This window comes from Plectropomus leopardus, chromosome 9 (genome assembly GCF_008729295.1).
Source record: "Plectropomus leopardus isolate mb chromosome 9, YSFRI_Pleo_2.0, whole genome shotgun sequence".
NCBI lineage: Eukaryota > Metazoa > Chordata > Actinopteri > Perciformes > Serranidae > Plectropomus > Plectropomus leopardus.
The window spans coordinates 19,911,808-19,935,461 of record NC_056471.1 but is presented as its reverse complement, the minus strand read 5'-3'; the positions used below and the strand labels follow the sequence as shown (position 1 = coordinate 19,935,461).

Genomic DNA, 23,654 nt, shown 5'->3' with positions numbered 1-23,654 from the left:
TGGCTGAATGAGACTACAGAGCGTCCAGTTGAGCTGCAATGAACACAACTTCACAGCCTCATTCTGATGGTGACCCTAAATTATGCGACAGTAGTGTACTCCGCATTTAACCTAACATTAGCTTTTTACTCCTGGTGATTGCATTTTGGCTTCAAAAATCTTGAAAATGGTGTTCATTTGTGAAGATTATCTTCCACCAACATCCAATGCTAAAATCCCATTGTCTTTTTGACAAGGGAACCAGTGTGACACTAACTCCCGTGTCATCCCTCGGGCACTCTGTTGTTGTCAAATTAAAGTAAATGGGGTCTTCTTTAAACAGCAGCAAAACTATATCAGCACATCTGTTTACAAACGCTCACAAAACTTGTTAAGTATAATCCAAGTCTCATTTATCCAGTCGTATGCTCAATACTTCCAAAAAATAGGAATTTTTACTAAAACGTTGACATCTCTGCTCTGTTCAAAGCCAGACTCCGCTGACAGAAACAGTAAATTTACCTCACTGAACACAGAAGCTCGGTCAGTGAGTTTGTTGTGTAAACGTGTGACTTTAGTGATTTAAAGGGTTTAACAGCAACTCTGCAACAAACCCAATCTTCATGAAAATGCTTATTTTTTGAGAAAGGTGTCAGTCATACTGAATGATCATTCGGGAGGTTGTATTTTGTGCTGCATTACATGTTTCTAAGACGTTGTTCTTTGCACTGTAAATAAACCACCAGCAAAAGTACATGTAGATATATGTTAAACATCCTGTGGTATTTTGGGATCCACCAGACTGCAGAAACAGATGGTCTGTTGTGGATGGTGATCACCCTCTGCTGGTTAAAAGGTGGCACTAGAGCAAAGGGCACCGCACCTGTCACACATACAGATTACTGCTACATAATGAGCAAATCAGCACCAGTCATATTAGACTTTTCACCAACAGCTTCACCATGAATGAGTCTAGCTGATAAAACCTGAATAATACTCATTTATGCTATGATATTTACAAATGGATAACTTGTATGAAGTATTTTTAATAGAATGTAAATGCAGTTTTCAATCAAGTTTGTTTGCTCTAAAACAACAGGAAGCCAAGAATAACCAGCAGATGTTAAAATAATAATCATATTTTCTGTTAGTTTAAGAGGAATCTGACATTTATTGTTGGGCCTCTATTTGTCCCATCCAACCTGCCATCTTCTGAGCACTGGGTATGTTCCCCTTTTCCCTCCAGTTTGCCATTAAAATCTTCATTTTTTTGTCACCAGTACTTATTTTTTGCAATAATGTGCCTCCATGTTTACAGTGTTACTGTGCCACTGTGTTAAATTGGTGAAACACAACTTTATTTAGAATTATGCACCATTTGAACACAACATAAACTAAAATAATAAATGTCTATTTATTTATTTTAAATATCTAAAACTACATTTTCACACTCGTTTCTCTTTTTCAGACCGACGTGATTAAATAAATGATACTGTACCTGTGCTGCAAACATCAACCTTTTTTTCATCGGAAAAGCACAAAAAACCTCATTGAAAGAGCATGTGCCTTGAAGAAAGTTGTTGTCCTTGCCTCTCAAGTGTTTTCTTAGAAAATAAAAGAGATGATAAATCTAAATTAACTTACTTATGTTGGAGCATCTCTGACTGAGGTTGGTGCTATGATTTAGTGTTTTGAAGCCTTGTTAACCTTATTTTCCTCCCTTTTTCCTGTACCACTGGGCTTTGTGCTCCTGTTGATGTATTTTGTGTGTCTTTTGTGTGTCCTATCTGGATTGTTTATATAATATATATATTAAACAATTAATAACACTTACATTGGCTGTTATATTCAAGTCTCCCATTGAGCAATACCAGTACTCTAAACCTGAAGTCATTGTTTTCCAATCGTGTTTTTTATTGTTTCCTTAAGAAAAAAACAGTGTCTACAACAACCTAAACAATGACGAGTAGAGTTACATGTACATATGACATATGTACAAGATGGTAAAAAGTATATTAAAGAACAAATTATTCATAAGAAAATAAGGAAAATGTTGAAATAAAAAAAAAAAAAAGAATAAAAAAATAGAAAAAACTCAAATAAAAAATGCATATATAAAAAATAAATTCATGAATGAACAAAATACGTTCAACACCTAAAGTTATTGTTGATTTTATCACACCTGCGTCCATCTTCCTGTGAAAAACTGTCAGGAGAGAAGTTTATTAAGTTTGGAGGCCCTTAGGCGATATTCTAAACCTACATTTGACTATGTTTACCCTGTAAAAATGATACTTCAGAGCATGATGAGGTCACTTTTTGACCTCACTATCTCCATGGGAACACTATAGGAATGTGAGTATTTGTCCTCTGGCATCCTGCACAGTGAAGTTGGACAGTCTGGGGGATTTTTCCATGCGTCCATTCGAAAAACTTCTCTGTCCAATCGGTGTGCAGCTCTGGTGCAGCGGCTCCTCCTCTCACTGCTGCTCCCACATGTAACGCTATCAGCCTCCGTCTGTCTGTTGCATTGTCTCACCGGGGACGCAGCGTGCAGGAACACAGCACCATGGTGACTCCACCGGACCGGGACGCTTGTAAGTGAGAAAAGACAGGATTGCGTGAGCAGGAAATGAAGACACGGCTGGTTGAGGTTCTCTCGGTGTACCGGAGGAGTCGTTAATCCAGTCCGCAGGGCCGCCTGAAGCTGTAGGCTGCATGACACGTTATGGTGATTATATTTTCATTATCGCGTTAATTCAAGCGGTTACTATGTTGCGCACGCTCGTCCCGACCTGTGTGTCTCTACCTGGAGCTGCACCTTAGCTCACTCCTCTCACTCATTGCTCGGAGCGGTGGTCAGCGGTGCGCCCGGTTCCGCCTGCCCGGCACCGCGTTGAGGATGGCCGGCCGCCGCGGCTGCGTGAACTCGCTGTGGTCTGGCACCGAGCGCGTCCGCATCGGAGAGCGCCTCAAAGCGACGCTCGCCGGGGTGATGGAGCTGGAGCTGCTCAGGTGCAAACACCTGCAGATGGTGGACGCTGCTTTGGAGGACCGAGCCGTCAACGCCGAGGAGCCACGGGCGGAGGAGGAGGAGGAGGAGGAGGAAGAGGAGGAGGAGGAGGGGAGCGGGACCCCGGAGAGCGCCGAGCATGGCTCTGCGACAACCCGCAGGCAACAGGTCAGTCAGTGCGTCTGTCACCGAGCTCTACATGACGAGTTTATTAAATATGGATGCGGTGATGATGGTGATCTGCCAACGAGCCAGTCCCTCTGCGGCTCAGTAGACAGATTTTATCGCTGCTGCTGCCTGGCGGCGCGTGGCTGTGCCGAGGGCTCAACACCCAAACTGACTGAGATGGTGCCAGGGACCATCCAAGCATGCAGCCCCGATTATTTTCCACAGCATCAGTGTGTGACCATCACATGGAGCAAATGTCATAGAGGTCAGGCTGCCAGGGCCAGCTCCAGTCTGGCTGGCTGTGTGCCCTGCCTCAAGGTTAGAGAGGAGGATGAGGTGGGACACACACAGGCGCTAAAATCAGGTGCAGCCAGCAACCAGACACTGCTGCAGGTTTTTTTTTTTTTGGCTCTAAACTCATCCGCTGTAAAGGTCACTTTGGCACCCAGTTTGCATCAAATCAAGTTTTCATCACAATATGAACTCCGTCACTGTCTAAGGCAAAAGTGCAGTTTTGATCTTTTATTGTGAAATGCTCCAGTGGAGTGTGACTGAGAGGTTATGGATGTGTGATCCTCAAACACACCCACATATAAAGTATCCCATTCACCAACCCTCTCCTGAAATGCATACACAGATCTTTTTGTGTTGAGAGTTGGAGGAATGTGACATTTAATACAGGAGGACAGGAAGTGAGCAGGTCTTGACCTGGAGGCTGTAGGTGGACTGGTCTGTTATTAGTGAACATAAACTATGTTTGAATCTGTGAAGTTATCAAAATGTAAAAATCTGTTGGAAAGGAGAGGACAGAGATGGCTGTGAGTGCACCCAGCAGGATTTACTGGTTAGAAATGGGAGACATAACAGATTACCTAAAATGGGCAAGAAAATACTGAATCTAGAGCAGTAAAATTCATCGATTGTGCAGTTTGAGAATGAAAAGCAACTATTTTTCATTCATTTTCCATGCAAAAATGAAAGACATTCCCTAGTCACAGCTTCTTAACCCTTTGAAACCTGAGCAAAAAATGGCTTGATCAAAAACATGGGGAACAGGCAACGAGCAACATATGAAGAAATGGCCCAAAATGAGCAAAAACCTACTAAAAAGATGTCCAAAATTTAAAATCCACAAAATGTCCTTAAATGTGAATTTTCCCCACTGTGGGATGATTAAAGGATTATCTTATCTTATCTTAAAAGTACCAAAAAATCTAAGTTTAGGTAATTATAAATACAATTTTCTTGACATTTCCCCTATTTTTGGGATAATTTTCCTCTTTTCTATAATACTCCACCTATTTTTCAGAGCAAATTTTTAGCAAAATTTCTTGTCATCTTTTACTTATTTCTTGCAGTTTGTTGGGCTTTTCTTTCCAAGTTGGTTACTGACTTCTCCCCCTGCTCAGGTTTCAAAAGGTTAAATTGCATGTGAAAGGCGTCTGACTACAGCATAATAAAACTCTTGTCCATCCAGGTTTTAAAGGGTTAAATCTAAGGACTTGCTGCTTTTCTTAGTCCTTTTTTAGCAACCCGAATATGTCACCAGACAGATAGCCCTCTTTAAATAAATTATTCTCTTTCCAGCAGTGAAAACTGATATTTTTCCAACTTAAATGCTGTTTTCCCATGTTTTTTGTATCTAAGTGACTCTAAAATCTTGTCCAGTGTTGAGAGAGTGCTGCAGCCACAGCTGTGAAAGCGGCTGCAACGTAGTCCCTCCGGTAATTATGCACCATCAATGTCTGCTCATTAAAAGTGCTTTCTTTGAGGCTGCGATCGTCATCATAAGTGTCTGACAACGTTACAGAAGACTTTTGCTGGTGTGTTTGTTGTTGTGACCAAGTCTTGTTCTGAAATCTTGAGTCTCGAGAAGATAACAAAGTGAACAGTTGGAGAAAGAGAGTTTGTTGTGTTGGAATAGAGAAAGCACAGATTAGTTTTATCTTAAAGATTTTCAGTGTCATGGCTGGATATTTAGCAGATTTTGATAATGTGGAAAAGTCAGCAAGATTTCAGAATGAGACCTCTCCTTCAGTGAGACTCAATAACAAACATATCGGTGTTGTATTGAGATAGTGTTTCTCTTCTGTGCATCTCTTGGTGGTTGGCGTTTGGAGTGAGGTTTGGTTGAAGTTGAGGCAGGGAAAAACATAATGACAGGGAAACAGTCTTCGACAGCTCTGGATCTGCGAAAAGTAAGGAAAATTTTCATTACTCTGTCTTCCATAATGCTGTCAGACACTTGAAATAACAATCAGAGCCTGTCAGTGGCAAAAACAAGAACTTTTATTGCACATAAATACCAAATTGGACTTATGTTGCGGCCTGTTTCGCCGCTTTGGCTGCAGCAGTCTCTCAATACTGGACCACTTTAAAAAAAATGTTGTCCCACTCATACAAAAACATGGGAAAATAGGGTTTCAAGTTGAAAAATATCAAAGTTTTCCTTTAAGTAATTTTGCAATTTGCAAAAAATGACTAAATTCTACGTGGTTAATACTTCTAAATTTGAGTCTTTTTTGGTTTTCTTTGTCTTTTTTTAATATCAATCTAAATATTTTCGATTGTTAGCTGGACAAGACAAGTAGTCAGTTAAACTGTCATCTTGGTCAGGGTTCCTGCGCATCGTTAAAACGTTTTAAAAGGCATTGAATTCATTAATCTAAAAGTAAGGTCAGTAAAATGACTTAAATTAATCTTTCAAACATCTTAAAAAATGCTCAGACATGGGAAGGTTTTTTTTATGATTATTTTTTTTCTGACATTGAATTGTAAAATCTCAAAATAATTGGCAACACCCCTTTTTTTGTTAAATAATTTAATAAATTTCTCTTCTTAAACTCATCATGATGGGAATCCAAGCACTGGAATCTCACATGCAAAGTGAAAAAACAAAAAAATCGATAAGAAAAACCGGCTATAAAAAGTAAACCAAATAGATATGTTTATTCTGAAATGTTTATTGACTTCCATGTGTCCCAACCTAAAAAAGGGTTGTGGTTTTTTTTCAATATTTGACATAGATAAATTAATTTTATCCCTGGACAAAAAAAAAAAAAAACATGATGTTAATGTTGCAATAAACTTTTGGGCAAAATAAAACTGTCCTTAAGTTTTGGTTATTAGAGATTAGGTCTTAAACTTCAGTTCGAGTGACATTAATAAAGTCTTAAAAAGCTTTAAATATGACTTGCCTTAAACTGTGGGAACCCTGCTTGGGAAAACTGTGATGGACATTTTGCCCCTTTTTTTAATCATAGTGCACAAATTATATCAGTACTTGCATCTTTCAACCTTTCAAAGACATTTTTTAATGAAATCATCCTCTTTCCAGTAGTGAAATTCATCCTTTACAACATCATCAAAATAATTGACTTACTTTTTTTTCTTCTTGGGCCTGATTCTCTGTATTGTACAGAGAGAGCAGTGATGTGCGTGTTATTCTCTCAGTCATGGATTATCTCGAGATCATTTGACAAACTGGTGACATGGCTGGTTCGTGTTGTGTTCAGGCTCTGCTGGAGTTTTTCAGATATATTAAATCCTCGGCTGTGTTAGTAACATTTGATTGTTATTCTGAGAAAGTAACAGGCACTCCATCCTGGTCACTTTGCACAGAGAGTTGTTACCCTGTGAATATGTGTGCCTGATACTAATGAGCTGAATTACTCAGCAGCCTGCAGCACATTAGTACATGTTCTGTCTAAATCAGACCACAGCCGAGGTCACCTTCTGCAGAACGGTGTTTTTATTTGACAAAGTAATATTAAATCACATCCCTCTCAGGCTGCGCTGAAGAGAGGAGAATAACTCTAATAATAAAATGTGTTTCTATCAGAGCGGGGACAGAAATGGCAGTCCCATCTGAGGGCATCTGCATGCAAGTGCGGCTCATAAAGTGCCGCCCACCTCTCAACATCTCTTCTGTAGTTTCCCCCGCGGTGCTGAGAGATCCTGCAGAGCGGCCGCGTTTGCATTGCTCATTCTCACCTCTGAAGGGAGCTGCCAGTGTAGCAGAGCAGGCTGGCTCTCTGCCCTCTGCCCGGGCCGACCTCCGCCAACGCACACACAGACAACATTTGCATAAATGGAGACAAATAATAGTTTTTTGTTGCAAAAGTGTCCACGTCTAGTTTAAATAGTGCAGCAGCTGGAAGGAAGAGAGAGTAGATGTTTATTTACTATCATAAAGGTTGAAAAATGTTACTTACTGTAAAGGTTTCATCCCCAAAAACATTATATTAATTTTTCTGGAATCCATTACTTACTGCTCTGACAATCGCAGGTTGTTCTGCTTTAAAAATATAACTATTTTGTAAGCCGAGGATTAGATGACTCACAACATAATGCGCTCTACTTTAACACCAGCTTTGTTTTTTTTTTTTTCTTTTTCCGTTTTAGAATTAAACTCTTGAAATGTGATTCACCTTTTCTCTCTCTAATAGCCGAGAGAGGCCGGAGTTATCGCTGTACAAACCTGTATTTGGCAGGATGGGATTATGACTACGTGGTGTCATCTGTGATAGAAAAATGCAATTTTAAATGACATCTTTCCGACCATGTGATGAGTTCTGGCATCTGTGACGCATGCAGGTTTTTGGAGAAGTAATAACACCTCAAAAAGAAATGCTTCTCCAACATTGTTTGTGGAAAGAATTTAATTAGGAGGAATACGTTTCAATGTCATAAATAATTCATTTTTTGGGGTTGCAATCTGTTTTTATAAATTGAACCAGCTTTGATTTCCAAACATATTCTCCATGTTATAAAAAGTAGAGTAAAACTTGTTTGTAACATTTGAGTCTTTTCACACTTTTCTGCAACTCAGTTGTTGAAACACTGATTCAACGTTCAAAAATAAATGTGTCTTCGCTGAAGAAAGCAGGACAGGAGTGGGGGAAGTTGGGATTCTGCTGCAGAGCCCATATGTAGTGCAGCTGCAGCAATTTGTCGATTAATCGACAGACAGAAAATGAATCAGCAACTGTTTTGTACGGCTAAATCTTTCCTGACAGCAGATAGATAAAACTTGAATGCTTTGTATTGTCTTAAAGGGACAGTTCACCCCAAAAAACAAAATACACAATTTCCTCTTGCCTGCAGTGCTATTTATCAGTTTTTAGATTGTTTTGGTGTGAGTTGCAGAGTACTGAAGATATCAGCTGTAGAGATCTCTCTGTTTTTCCAATATAATGGAACTAGATGGCACTCGGCTTGTGGTGCTTAAATCACCAAAAAAAAATACATCTGAAAAACTCAACAGCATTGTCTCGTTCCAAAAATCATGACCCAGTTACTCAAGATAATCCACAGATCTTGTTGTGTGCAGTTTCCTGTAGGAACTACTTTCTTTGTGCCGAACTACATCTACCAACCGAATCACCATGCAAAAGGAAGTAATATGTTATTGTGTCATATATTATTTTACAAATCATAAGTACATTTACAGTTATTTACAGATTCTGACACAAACTTTATCTCTTTTTTTTTTTTTTTTTTTTTTTTTTTTTTTTTTTACATTTTTTTCCGTTTGTTTATGTGAATGATGTTACCCAGCTCTAATAGCATCTTCCCCGGCTGAGCTGTAACGTTAGTTAGCGGTGTGAGGTGAGCTAGCGGTAGATGCTCACTTCCTTTGCGGGGATAGGGTCGGCGGGTGTAGTTTGGTAGAAAGAAAATAGTTCCTGACACGTTCCTAGGACTGTATATTAAATACTATCTTATACATAATACGTGTTTGTTGGAGAGAAATTGTAAACAAAACCTCAAGGTGAAAAATAATGAAATTAAATAAAGACAATTAGAGAAAAACAATATGAGACAGCTCAAACCAAGTTCTTTGGATTATCTTGAATAACCGGGTCCTGATTTCTAGAAAGAGACATTGCTGTTGAGTTTTTCAGATGTATGTTTCTGGCGCCGAGTGCTGTTTAGGTCCATTATATTGGAGAGAAAGCAGACATCTCGACAGCAGATATCTCAGACACTCAGCAACTCATACCAAAACAGTCTAGACTGATATATAGCACCGCAGGATAGAGGAAAACATATGTTGTTATGATTTGGAGGTGATGTATCCTTTAAACGTGTAGTAAACCGGATATCTTTGGGGGAAAAAAAGCATTTGATAAGATTAAGTTGGTGATTTTTCAGTTTTCTGCTGTTTTATAGCCCACATGTCTAATCAGTGGAGATAATCAGAACATGGATCGATAACAAAGATGCTCGTTATTTGCAGACATAGTACACAGTATGTGTATGTGTCTCTGAACCGTCTGCAGCGCTGTGTGCTCTCACTGAAGGCAGCCTGTCTTGAAATTAGGTTTACTATTGGCAAGCATCATCTTACATGGACAGCCATTAGCCTGACTTGTGGAGTGAGACAGCTTTTGTCTCTTGCTTCTTGCCTCAGGATCCTTCTGAGCGCACTGTGACAGGAAAACCCTGTAACGCTGATACTTTTATGTGCCCTGAAAAATTCACCTGAATGTTTAAAAAAAAAAAGAAAGCTGCATCTCGCTCCAATCGGTTGGTAGAGATGAAGATGCACAGCGTGGGCTGTCTTTAAATTTCAATAGCGTATTAATAATGCATGAAACAATAAACACTGCGTCGTGTAGAACAAGCAAATGCTCCTCACCAAACGCTCGCTTCTGTTTGACCAAATTATTCTGCCTCAGCATGGCAACCATTTATCTCGCTGTAATGCTCTTATTAAGAGGAGGTGTGTTGCTTGCGCAGCTGTAGCATTAATGTCATCGACCCATACAACATTTCATATGGTCCACAGGGGCTGTGCTGCACCCTCGCATGTAGGAATATCATGTTACAGCTCTGCGAGCAGACCCCCACCCACATGTCTGTCAGCCTCCTATGATTTGATCATGCTCTGTAACATTATATCCTGTCATGTGCAGTGCATTATATTGTTGGGGGAGATTTTTGCAGACGTTAGGCTTGGGCGGGATGTAATATTTCATACCTTCCTGAAATTTCACCGAGGTATTCAGTATATGATGATGTGCGGCGCTTACATCCCCACCACCACTCCTGAAAGCAAGTGGGCTACTTACTTTTTATACTAATAAAAACACAATAGAAACACACAAATAGTAAGGAACAGTGATATCCTCACACCCTTTTTTCTTATTAAAACAGAGAAATACAACTGCTCACCTTTTGAATTCAACTGTCTCTTGGTCACAGAAGACTGACGAGGCTTAATTGGCTCATTAACTCATCATAAAACACGCCGAAAGACACAAAATACAACTCACTCAAACCCTCTTGGTTACTCTTGCAATCTAGCTACAAAGACCCGCTGTTCCAGCAATCACCAGCTCCAGTTTGGTCGTAATGAAGTTAGATGTGGAAATGTTGTTATTCTCCACAGGCTTTGCTGTTGCTGGCTGCCAGCTGTTTACAGTCCTGTAACTTCTCCCTCTACCATTAGGTGTCACAGTGTCTTTCAGCTCAGCAGAGAAACTAGAAGCAGCATGAATGTAAATTGTGAAATAGCATACTGTAAATCTAAATTTGGACTGTCAGCTTTTTCTATAAAGGGCTGTCAACTCTGAAACGCGCTGACAACTGCAATCAAATTGATTCCAGGTTTTTAGTGTTTTATGCTCTTTAAAACTTTTTTTTTTTTAGAAACACTGTACATGAAAGTCCAACTAGGTACAAGAATGAAAATTAGCAGTAGCTATAGACTCGCTGTCTCATACTCTGCACTGGATGTTAAATTGCATGGTCCCCATCAAATAAATGAAAGATTGCAAATAAGAGATTGCAGACTGAGCCTTGATAGTGCAGGCTGTGCAGTACATACAATGAGTTTAACCCTCCCCTGTTAGGGTTAAAAATGACTCGCCACTATGTTTAACAGCATAGAAAACCCCTAAAAAATGTTTTTTCAGCTTGAAATTCAATGACGTGAAGAAATGAAACACTGACTTGGTTCATATTTAAGCTGTACACCAAAAGGGGTAAAAAAATCTTGTCTTAGGGGTCATTTTTTTAACCTGGCAGTTATGATTAAATGCAGTCTTTCTGCACTGTGAAGAGGTAAAACTTAAAAAGTTTGTGATCAATGACAGGTTGTTTCTTCATGCAAAATAGATAGAATCAGGCTGCTTTATTTTAGGGGTTTAGTGAAGGTGGATCATTTTTGACCCACAGGACACGTGGCACATACAGAAAGTTCAGACAATACAAGGGTTAAAAGAAAGAGGAGCGCCTGTATTTATGACGATATTGAAAAACATACCTTTGGGATTTCTAAATACCCTGTTTTACCAAAATACAGTGATACCACCCAAGCCTAATTCATGTCTTTAAATAGAGCAGAAAAGGGAAGAGAAACTCAAACTGAGGCCTTTGCGAGTGCAGAAACGTATGCTCTTTCATGCAGTGAGAGGAATATGCAGTGAGTGGGATTCTGCAGCACAACAGAGAACAGTTCATACATACGAGCGAGCGAGAGCCACAACACTGGATTGTGTGCGTGCTCAGGCTGAGGATGAGTTAAATCTTTCGCCGGTCCTGTTGTGCTGTTGTGGTTCTGTGTGGGAGGAGAAGTGAGCGAGAGTTAGAGAGCGAGCAGCTGTAGCTATGGTGAGCACGGGGCGGCGAAGGATATTACAGAAGTGGGAGGGGGTGGGTTGGGGGGATTATTTGTCAAGGGGAGTGTGGGGGAGGTGGGGGTCCTTCAAGATGCCCTTCTCTCTCACCCGGCAACCGCTCAGCTCCCCCCCCCACACCTCGCCGCCTTCACTCACTTTGTGACTCACTCTCTCATTTCTGTCTCTTTTTTTGTCCCTCTCACTCATTTTTTTTTTTTTTTTTTTTTTTTTTTGTCACCCACTCAGCCTCGACTCGTTTAAGATTCACTGAAAAAAAAATAATAAAATAGGGGACAAGAGCTCGTAATCTCACACAGGCAGAGGGGAGATAAGCTTAAGACAGGTCAAAGTCTGCAACTCTTTCTTTCCTCCCTTCCCTCCTTCCTCCGCCCCCCCCCTCCTTTCTGCCACTCTGGCTGCTCTTTGTTACGTCATCTGTCTTCTCCCATTATCTCCTGCCCCCCCCCCCTCACTCTCTGCTGTCACCCCAGCAGTGACTCACTACCTGTATTGTCTCCTCGGTAACTGGAGGATTGATCAGTGCCACTGACAGTGTTTCTGTTGTCTGGGCTCGATCAGTCTAATGCGGGGCTCCTCGCGACTGGAGGGGTGGGGGATTTGGAGGGTAATTGGACGAGGGGGGTTACTACGCCAAGCGCTCACTAATCTAGGAAATGGAGGCACTTTGCTTTACTTGATGGGGCTGTTGTTGTTCTTGCTGTTGTATGTGTGTGTGTGTGTGTGTGTGTGTGGCCTCATTCTTGGCTTTTCCGGTAAGCGGTGTGATGTCACCACAGCGTGTCTGGTAAATGTTATCATGGATGTCCACCCCTACATGTCTTTCACATGAGTCTAACCGCGTCTCTGCTCTCACATAGCGACACAGTACCAGGGAGTTTTGTAAGAGTGGCCTTATTGTCAGTTAGTATGGTTACATGTACAGTTAAACTATGGTTATAGCTCGATTAGGCAGTTTAATTGGACTGCTGTCCTTGTCCCAGTATACAAGGGGAGGGTCAATTTATTGACGGAAATATGTTTGACTCTGTCGTTGTAGGTGGCGATATGTCCCACTTCAGCTACTGGACATTTTTCTGGTTGACTATTACGTTACATACCAAACAAGCTGCAAACAGGTTGCATGTCGAATGGTGACAACATGGATAACTTTTTGGCGCTGTGCATTTTGTACATACTCTATTTTTACCTTTGCATTGTTTGTTTTCTTCCATTCTTTATCTTTTATTTTTCTCGGCTTTCTTCTGTGGTTTTATGAAGTTTGAGTTCTGGGTAAAAGTACAGCGTTGGGGTCGACAGATTATCGGCCTGTCCAATTATTGGGGCCAATATTTGGCATTTTGCAGATGATCTGTATCGTATCTGTATCTGTTTTGTTTTAATGATCGCAGATTATTTAATTAAAAAGTGCAAAGAAAGTGTCGGCATGAGAGGAAATTTTACTTTGTTAAATCTCAGGGAGCTATATTTATTTATTTTTATTTTAACTTGACTTTATAAAAAAGTTGCTGGGAACTTGTTGTGTTTGATGTTGAAAGTTTCAGTTTTGATTAAAGATTTTCTAAAGGCATTTAAACAAAGATTTGTGTTGGAGTTTGTTGTACTCCAAATTCGAAATATTGACAGAAAGATTTTCATTTTTATTGTAAATGTATAACGGTTCCAAATATCAGTAATTAGTCTCATTAACTACTAATGAGTGGTTTTGGTATCGGCCCTGAAAAACCAATATGGGTCGACCCCCTAATATAGAGCATGCATTGAGCGCCAAGGCCAGTTCAGGTCCGACTGAGGCGTATACATGAAAAAGTAGCTTGATTTCCAACCGTATTATCTAGTATCCACTTTTAGTCCACTAACACAATAATTCAACTTATTCTAACATCATGTAAACATACTGAGTGGTGCAAAGTAAATTTGTACATTTACTCAAGTACATAACCTAAAAGGACAATTCACCCCAAAAATAAAAGTATGTATTTTTCCTCTCACCCGTAGTGTTATTTATCAGTCTAGACTGTAACGGTGTGGGTCTTGGAGATATCGGTTGTAGAGCTGTTACGGTCTTATGTCCACATGATGCTGCTTTCTACTCCAACTTCACTACATTTAAGGGAGAAATACTCCACTTTTTACTCCACGTCTTTTGTCTGACAACTATAGATTAAAATTTCACAAGAAAAAACACAAAATACATAAACTTATAAAATACAATAATTTGTTAAAGATTAAATCAATGGTTCTTTACCTCTGTGTCATGTGACCATTATAGGTTATCAGGTACACAGTCCAACACTTCATGTTTAAGATGACAGTTAATAAGAGGGGAGAAGTACCAGTGCATGAAAACAATGCCTTTTCAATACTGTTTGTGGAAAGAAAACTCATTTAATTTGCATAAACATGTTTCAATATCATAAATAATTCAGCTTGGGGGGCATGCAATCTGGTTTTATAAATAGAACCAGCTTTGATTTCCAAATGAAGTAGTCTGCATGTTGAAGAAACTAGAAGAGAACTTCACACTTATGTATTTATTTATTTGTGTATGTATGTATTCATTCATTCATTCATTCATTCATCATTCATTCATTTATTTATTATGCAGCTGGCCTCATCAACAAGGCTCAGTACCCCCACTGACGTGGACTCTTACCACCCCCATAGACATCTGCCTCTATACCCTCAGTCTTCAGCAGGGGGTCCTCAGAGTTACTGCAGAGGTTCCACCAAATTATTGTTTTCTAAATTAATAAAAGTTTTTATTATTATCATTTATTAATTTAATAATGTCTTCATATACACATTAGCGTGAATCCAGCCTATTATTATCAAAGACAAAACGACCTGTTTACAGACACAATGGATTGTTTTCTAATACTGTCAGAAACATACATAATAATAATAATAATAGTAATAATAATAATAATAATAATATCTTTATTTCTATTGCACCTTTAAGAGCAGTTGTTTACAAAGTGCTTTGTCAGACAAAGCAAAGGCAGAAACTGTAGGAATGATAAAATGAACATGAACAAAAATGCCAAACAGAGAAAGGTCGGAAACAGGCAAGAACAAAACGAGTTTACAAAAGGTCAAATAGGATAAGCAAATAAAAGGAATGAAGGTGATTAAAGCAGGCAGATCTTTAAAGATTGTTAAAGTACTCAATGGATAAAATTTTAGAAAATATAAGAAAAAATGCAGTAAAAGATGAGAAAAATAATTTAAGAAATATTCTAAGAAGACGACATCACATCAGTGAGGATAAAACAAAGATAAGACAAAAAAACAGATAAATAAGAGATAGATGAACAAGTAAATAATGTTAAACATGAACAGGTGGTAAAAACAGGACATAAGGATAAGGATAAAGTAAGAGCAGCAAAATGAATGAATAGAGGATGAGAGATGAAAAATGAATGAATATATAAAGCTGACATCACAAAAGCAAGTCTGTAAATGTGAGTTTTAAGAAGTGATTTAAAAGATAGTAACAGTTATTATTTACATAGATCAGTATTGTATGCACTATTAAAATGTATGTTTACAGGCCTACATGGCACAAAAGGACACCTTTCACATTAGCGTTTTGTCAAGTTTATTATGCAACTCAGTTTTATATTATGTTTGTAGTAGGGGAGTTGCTGCGCCGTCTCTCTTTCAGCTAAAGGGTCCTTGGCCTGAAAAACGCTGCTTTATATGTTACATTAACAGATCTTGGACTATTATCCATGTACATTGCACATATTATTTATACTGTGAACTTTTGCACATGCTGCATAAAAATATTGAGCTCTCATTTTTACAACAGCTATATTTTACATACTTGTATTCTCACACTATATATATTTTCAAGTGTCTTTTTAGAAAAAAAGGTATTTATCTTTTTGACTGTTGCAGTACTTTGCCGTTTTTTTTTTCCACTTCCTCTTAATATGTGACTGTATGTTTATTGTTATGCACCAAACACCAAGGCAAATTTCTTTTAAGTGAAAACCTACATGATACTGAAGCTTATTCTGATTCTGAAATATGATGTACGACCATGTAATCATATACACAGTATTTAGATATTGTGGTCAGAGTTGTAATATTTGATTTCGTCAGTTTTGCTCAGCCCTCACGTGTCGCATGTTTTGTTTTTCTCAGGCTCCGTCTCCCTCAGATATCGTGGTACTGCCCTGTCAGAGCAGCCCAGAGGAATGTGGCAGTAATTCAGGGGACGGGACGGTCCACTCCTCGTCTGGCAGGGGGAGTAACTCACGCTGGTCGACTTTGTCCTGGGATGCCCCCTCTGACCTACTGTCTCCCCCAACACCAGACCCCAGTGGTGCAGTCCATCTGGACAGTGACTCCAGACCGAGTTCAGGTAAACACACACACACACACACACACACACACACACAGGTCTAAACACTTGTGCTCAGTGGTGAACAGTGTGTGTGGTCTGCAGCACTGACCTGAACAGTGACCACACAGTTTGTCACCTTCTGGTATCACCACAGCTCACCTTATGTAAGAGAAGTCACATTAAACATTAACAGAACTATTTTTTCTTCTGTTTACCTGCACTCGGGCACCAGGCTCTGACTCATTTGTTTCAGTCTCGCTGTCAACTTTTCAGCCTTTCTTTCCAAACTCTTATCCACTCTCATTGTGACTGCGACGTCTGTGTTACTACACCCAACTCTGACATTCCTCTCCCTGCCACGCACCCGTGCACGACCACTTTCATATGATTCTTTACTGACTGAAAACTTGGCAAGTAGTTCAACTCAAACTTGAAAACCTCAAAGGCATTATTTCAGTTATTTTTTAATTACATTTTTTTATGTCATTATTTTTTACCTGTAATTCTTCCAAATCTTAAATTCTTCTTTTTTTGCGGTTATAAAAAATATGATTTTTGAAATTAAGTTTTCTTTTCAAATTATGTTTATTGGCTTTTGTTCATTTTAAATAAATAGAACAAGCATTCACATCCTGAATGACAACATTTTCCCAGTAAAAGAAGAAACTTGGACAAACAATAAGTGAGCTTAATTGAAAAAAAAAAACAACAATAAAAGAAATGTTAAAACTATTTTTTTTAAAAAAGCATGGCAGATAAGCATTATTGAAAAAACTCAAATAAAAATAAATGAATTAAAACTAAAACTAAAAAAATAAAAATAACATATTAGATAAGCATTATTGAAAAAAAAACCCAATAAATAAATAAAGAAAGAAAATGGAAAAAAAAAATTGATAAAAACATAACACATACACCTACAGATTCTTACATTAATACATACATACAACAAACCATACAAAATAGTTCCTTAATCAGTTATAAATCAGGAGTGTGCATCATCCTATTTTTCCCCCTTATTAGTAGCCATTTTAATTTGCAGTTTAATAAATTTTAACAGAATCTCATCCCACAAGTAACCCTAACCTTCTTGCACCATTACAATAACAAATTTACAGCATGACATATAAAATTATAATTACATTGGTAAGAATGATAAATGAAAAAAAGCGGGTACAAATAAAAACTTAAAGACACAATGAAAGGGGTGTTAATTTAATAACAAATCCTGAAATTGTAATGAAGATTTTTGTGATTTTTTTGGTGCTGCTGTTCACAGCCGTTGTGTTTTGGCACTGCAGTAGCTCCATGCTACTTGTTAGTCAAACAGTGGCTCCAGTTCTGTGACGCCTCTCTGCTGGAATTTATGGTGCTGAAGTTTGAGTTTCTGTTGCTGATGTCTTTGTTTTTCTCATATACAACTAAACTACGCAAACTAGTGCTACAAAAAACATAATTTCCTTCCTCAGGAAAAACCCCAGACAGAGTGAATAAACAGCAATGTGTGTATGTGTATATAATTGTTGATTTTAAGTCACCTTATTTGAAAACTTGTTATATAAACTCCCTCTGAAACAATATGCATGATAATAAAAATATATATGCATATATACACATACTTTTTCCGCTTGCATATGTCTACATACATACACAAAAAAAACAAAAAAAAAGCTAAAAAGGATTTCAGAGATGTCATTCATATCACAGTGATCAAATATCAGTCATGGGTTTATGTTAATGAAATAGTCTATAAGGGGTTTCCTCTAAATGAAAATGTATTGTTTTGTAAATGTAAATGAATGTAAATTTTGATCACATCTTTCAGCAAAGTTGTGAGCAGGCTATGAAATAATGAAATACATATGAACACATAATAGGAATAGGTCAAGAGATGAGTAAAATCCCTTATTTAGAGAAATTATATTGATGCAATAAAATAATGTACAGTGTGTTATTTCTTTGTATTGTCACTTAGATGTTAGCAATAGACTGAACTTCTCCTCCTCACTCTTGTCAAGGTTTCTATTCAGTGAGCGGGAGCTCTCTCTCGGACTCTTGCTACTCTGTGTCCAGTGACGCTGCTCAGGGAGGATCAGCGCCACCAGCCAGACCCCCGAAGCTGTGGGAGCCGCTTCCTCTGTCCTCTGACAATACTGACATCCTGTGGTCAGAAGCTGCAGTGCAGCAGACGCAGCAGCAGCAGACGCAGCAGCAGCAGACGCAGCAGCAGCAGCAGACGCAGCAGCAGCAGCAGCAGACGCAGCAGCAGACGCAGCAGCAGCAGCAGACGCAGCAGCAGCAGCAGCAGACGCAACAGCAGCAGACGCAGCAGCAGCCTCAGCAGCAGCAGCAGCAGCAGCAGCAGCCTGCACTGCAGGGCAGCCAGGAAGATGTTGAACCAACAGCAGAAACACTAGCTTCAGGTGAGCCTGTGCAAAAAAATTAGCAAAAGTACAAGAAAATTCCTCTAACAATTAGTAAATAAACGAAATAGGAAAAAACAAACAAATAAAGAGGAAAAAACAAACAAATAAAGAAAAATTGCTCAGAATATTGTAACATAATTTTAGATATGTTATTATGATAATTATTATATTATTATATTTTTTCCTGTTTGCCTAGACATTTTTCCCTATTTCTTTTTTTTTTTTCAATTTGTGCAACATTTCTTACCAAGTTGTTCATTTCCTTTTTCCCATGTTTTGAAAGAAACGGCACCAATTGGCTCAGGTTTGAATACTTATGAAAGGCGTCTGAAGGCAGCGCAAGAAAAGTGACGTCGCTCCAGATTTCATAGGGTTAGGAGAATTATCATCTAAAAGTATTTTTAAAAAATTGTCTGATGTGTTTTTTTCTCTCATCACTTACAGTCCACAGTGACATCGAAGCGACTGGTCTGAGCTTTCTGTCCGACCTCTGCTCAGGACTCAGTGACTCGTTGATTTTGTCCCTCCTCCAGCTTCTCGACTCCACCTCTTCTTCTTCCTCCACCGCCACCCTCCATCCAAACCCCCAGCTGGACCCTCGGTACTGCGCAGACCTGGTGTCCCGTCGGACCAAAGAAGTGTACCCCTACCCCAGCCCGCTGCATGCCGTCGCCCTCCAGAGCCCCCTCTTCACCTCTCAGAGCCAGGAGCAATCAGCCTCTGAAGGACCACAGCCAGATGAACCACAGGAGTCAAACAATGATCCAGCTCTGCCTCTCCAGCCTCACCAGCCCGCTGCCCCGGCTTCTTTCACCCAACTGGAGCAATACATCTCTCGACTGGCTCGTCAGTACCACAGTCGGGTAACCTCCTCCACCTCCGATCTCACTTCAGCTGCCACTCCTGGTCAAGTCAGGCACAGAGGTCTTTGTACGCCTGGGAAAAGTCATGGCTCGACTCAGTCCCTATCTGCCTTTGAGAGCCGCAGCACGCCCTCCACCCTGCCGGGAGGCAGCGTCACTCCCTGTAAGTCACTGCTTGGAAACTCAGCCAGAATCAGCCTCAGCACCACCGGGAAAAAAGCCACAAGGAATTCAATCAACCTCGGAAACCTTCCTTCAGCAACCGGCGAAGACCTGAACATCAATCTGCATCTCAACCTCAACTTGAACCTGACTCCTGGTTTGAATTCCAGCCAGGGACTGGTGGACAATCCCAAAAATGGCAGCTGTGGAGCTTTGAGGAGCGACTTCGCTTCGGCTCCCATGACCTCGGCTACGTCACTCTCCTCCGTTACACCCACGCCAGCACTTAGGGCTCGCCCTCGCATTTCAACGTGTCCAAGCAGCCTGAGCCACCGCAGCTCCCTGGAGGTCACTTCAGGGTCCAGTCCTGGTTTTGGATCCTCCAACTTCTGTCGCTCATTAGACTGGAGCAGTGGGGCTCCACCTGAGACTGGACCGTCAGTGTTAAGTACAAATTCTGGATCAGCTCCGGGGTCCCAGCGCAGCAGCCTGATCCAAGAGTCCAGCTCCAGTCCGAAGCTCAGTGAAGACTCCCCAATGGTGGGGGAGATCTCCCGCCTTTCTGGCCTCTCTCGGGCTGTTGTGGTTGGACTGATGGAGCAAGGAGTGGAGCTGGATATTGACTGCTTCCAAACAGATCCTGCGGGCGAGGTGAGGGGTCACAGTAAAACTCACCTGACAGCCCAGACGGATCTGTCACATGACTATGCCAGACTGAACGACCTGAATCCCCAGAGACCGATACAGCTGTCTCTCAGCGTCACCCATTCTCCACAGTCTCAGTCCAGCCTCACCCCTCCTCTCTCACACTCCAGCAGCCCCATACACCCCTATCAGTCCATCCATATCCCCTCTCCTCACTACTCCTCACACTGCCACTACCAGCAGATCCCTTCTCCATCAGACCTCCCCTCTTCTACAGCCTCCTCTCCTGCCTCCCGCCCCACCGCCAGGGGCCGCTCCCCTCCCCGGCCTCTCCAGCCTCTGGGTGCCACCCCGCTCTCTGTTTTCCGACGGGACGCGCCCTTCCAGTGCTCCCTGCCGCGCACCAACACCAGGAGCTCTCCTTTGGAGCACGGTGGCATCCAACACAGGGGTGGATCACTTCGGCAGAGTGGGGGAGGAGGCGGTGGATGGAGGAGGGCCGAAGGTGAGGGGCTTTACAGAGGAAAACACGCCTCCCACAAGTTGGTCCGTGCAGCCACAGTGAGCAGCTACGCCAAGAGAGAGGACTACAGCTCGGTCTGGGCGGAGGAGCAGGAGAGGGAGCGATCAACATCCCAGACACCTAAGAAGACCTCCAACAAACTGTGGAGGGGCTTCGAGGGACGCCTATGGAGCAAAGAGTCCGAAAGCGAAAGGGAGGAAATGGACAGAACAGAGTATGGGTACGGATGGAGGAGGAACAGCGTTGGGAGCTGGAGGAGAGAGCATCGAAGGGCGAAGGCTTCAACCAGCAGTAACGACAAGAGGCCGAAAGTAGAAAACTCCCCGATCTTCTCAAAGAAGAGGGGGAAGGAAGAAGGGGAGAGACGCAGCACCAGCCTCAGGCTCTCCAGGCGGGCTTTGTTCAGGAGCGAGTCCCAAGGCTTGCTGGTGCCTCGTAACCACGGGGAGGAGCCCACAAAGCGGGCACACTGGGTCTCCTCTTTAGACGTAGGGCAAGGCGGCCTCAGCAAAGACGAAGGCGTCAGACTGCTGAGAGCGAAGGAGGGAGACAAACGGCTGTCCTCCACCGCCAGCCTCTTTAACCTCTCTCGCTCTCAAAGCCTGGAGGGCAGCTGCCATTCCCTCTCCCCTCTCTCCTCCCCTTCCTTTTCCCCCTCTCCTCCTCCGAGGATGCCCCTCCAGCGCTCCCGATCACTAAGGGACTTGGGGAGGAGAGTGTTTGGCTCCATGCGGTCCCTGAGTCTCAAACGGAAGCCATCCAAGAAATGACACTTGTACAATAAATAACCGTGGCAGTGATTGCATCTTCCCTGTGTTTCGTTCAAAACACCAGTGATGGCTGACGTTATATTTCATGTATAAGGAAGTGCCATCATTTTAATGCAACACTTCACCTCCAAAATGACTCAGCCTGTGTTATGCTGAATTCATGAAGAAAACTTTACCACATGCCTCCACAGTGAACCAAGAATCCAAAACACTGAGAAAATTCTTGATGAATTGAAGTCATAGGCGACCGCGTGTAAACGGGAACTTCACCCATTTTCAAAATGCATACATGTTATTCCAACGGTCTAAGACAGTCTAAAAATATTAATAAACATGAACAACTCTCTCTCAAATGCAAAAACTAGAGTGCCATTGCTCAAATTTGTGATGTCGTAGAGTTTAAAGTCTGGAGACGGTGAAAGGTTTTGGAGATGAGCAGTATATGGGTGCATTTTCTGTTTTAGACCTGAGAACACTGCAGAGGATTGAAGTTTATTTGGGTATAAAACAGAAAACAAACGTTCTGTGGGTCCATAAATTCAGGCTCTTATTCACTGTCTGTGAAGCAGCTCCAGACTTTATACTTGATGACATTTCACGTTTGAGACTTCTCTGGTTTCTGGCTTTGAGAGAGAGCAGAACGTGTTTGCAAATATTGATTGAACCTTCCTTGGCGATAGAAATAACGCACCAGAATTCATGATTTAGGTGATGCTCCCCTTTAACAACAGCAAAACTGTAAGATGAGTTTCCATCCAAATGTTGCACATTATTTGTAAAAAAATTCTAAAAATCTGCAAAAAAAAGCAAATTTGTATGCTTTTTCTCCAGTCAGTTTCCATTTTACCACTGCAGAAGTAGAGCACCAGTTGAACCTGAAATTAAGGGAAAAAATAGATGCTTAATAACAGAAAGCACACCGGAAAAAGACAAAAGAGAACACCTAATATTACAGCATGTGCTACTGGAACTGTTGTGGTATCAGCCCTGTGTGCGTAAGTGTGTTAAAAGTCATCCAGCGATAATAAGGACAGCTTGTAGTGGCCTGTGCCATGACTGTGCACTTAATCTTTTTCCATTGCAGCTAGTGGCATTTACCTTTTATTAATACACCAACTTTTCCACCTCTCCAATGTGTAAAACCATTTTTTTGCCATATTGCAAACCTCACTCAAGCCATGTAGTATAATCCAAGTCTCATTTATCCAGTCGTATGCTCAGTTCTTTCAAACAAGTCGGCTCTTTCCTATCGGGAATTGAAAGTAAAGTAAAACTTATACATGCTCTTTTCAAAGCCAGACTTCAATGACAAAAACAGTAATTTTACCACTCTGAACAAAGGAGCTGCTGGTCTACTGCTGCCTCGATGATTTAGTTTGTGTTAATGTGTGACTTTGTTTTAAAGGGTTAGTTTTGAATGACCAAAGTCACACAATAACGAAAAATAATTGATCGTGGCAGCAGAAGACCTGCAGCTCTGATGTTTAGCAAGGTAAAATTACCATTTTTAATATAGAAAAACACCAAAGGTTGTAGATAGGTGCTGATTAGTGGCAGCTTGTTGAGGGCCTCATGAATGTTTTCTGCTCAAACTATTGGTGCAGCTTGATTATCTAATCACAGTCAGCTGTGTGACTAGGGCGTGCATGATTGTTGATCTTAAAGAAGAACTAAGGGCTGAAACACCATCTGAATAAAAGAGAAATGCATGTGGAGCTAGTGCGAAACTTCTTGTTATTGTCAACAGAGTCCAGCTTTGAAGAGAGTTTAGATGTTGGAAATGTGTGTTTGGGAACTACTGAGCATACAACTGGATACATGAGACTTGGATTATACAGCATGAGTTTGTAAGAGTTTGTTTGCTGTTGTTAAATGTGGACCCTATAACGTCCATTCATCAAGAATTTCATCCATTTGTGGAGTCTTCGTTTACTGGAGGCATGCAACAAAAGTTTTCCTCATGAGTCCAACGTAACACAGGTGAGTAACAGATACACACATGATCGTTTTGGGGGTGAAGTATTCCTTAAAACCTTCAAAGACTTCTGATAGGTTAGACAGATACACTGGTTTTATAATACTGGCCATAAGATGCCAGTTCTTTCA

General features: G+C 40.9%; 1 protein-coding gene across 1 annotated transcript; it reads left to right on the top strand.

The window, feature by feature from the left end:
* Window positions 1-2,391: 2,391 nt before the first annotated feature.
* On the top strand, window positions 2,392-22,869 carry si:ch211-168f7.5 (flocculation protein FLO11). Its single transcript, XM_042493893.1, has 5 exons — window positions 2,392-3,160; window positions 15,958-16,177; window positions 18,178-18,338; window positions 18,486-18,582; window positions 19,030-22,869. Exons 1-5 carry the CDS (start codon window positions 2,882-2,884, stop codon window positions 21,546-21,548), a joined length of 3,276 nt encoding a protein of 1,091 aa, XP_042349827.1. The 5' UTR covers window positions 2,392-2,881; the 3' UTR covers window positions 21,549-22,869.
* Window positions 22,870-23,654: the final 785 nt, after the last annotated feature.

Excerpts from the sequence above, each read along its gene's own strand:
- si:ch211-168f7.5 (XM_042493893.1), top strand. The coding sequence starts at position 2,882 with ATGGCCGGCCGCCGCGGCTGCGTGAACTCGCTGTGGTCTGGCACCGAG. Across the intron at positions 16,178-18,177 it reads TGACTCCAGACCGAGTTCAG|GTTTCTATTCAGTGAGCGGG; the intron begins GTAAACACACAC and ends ACTCTTGTCAAG. Across the intron at positions 18,339-18,485 it reads TCCTGTGGTCAGAAGCTGCA|CAGCAGCAGCCTCAGCAGCA; the intron begins GTGCAGCAGACG and ends CAGCAGCAGACG.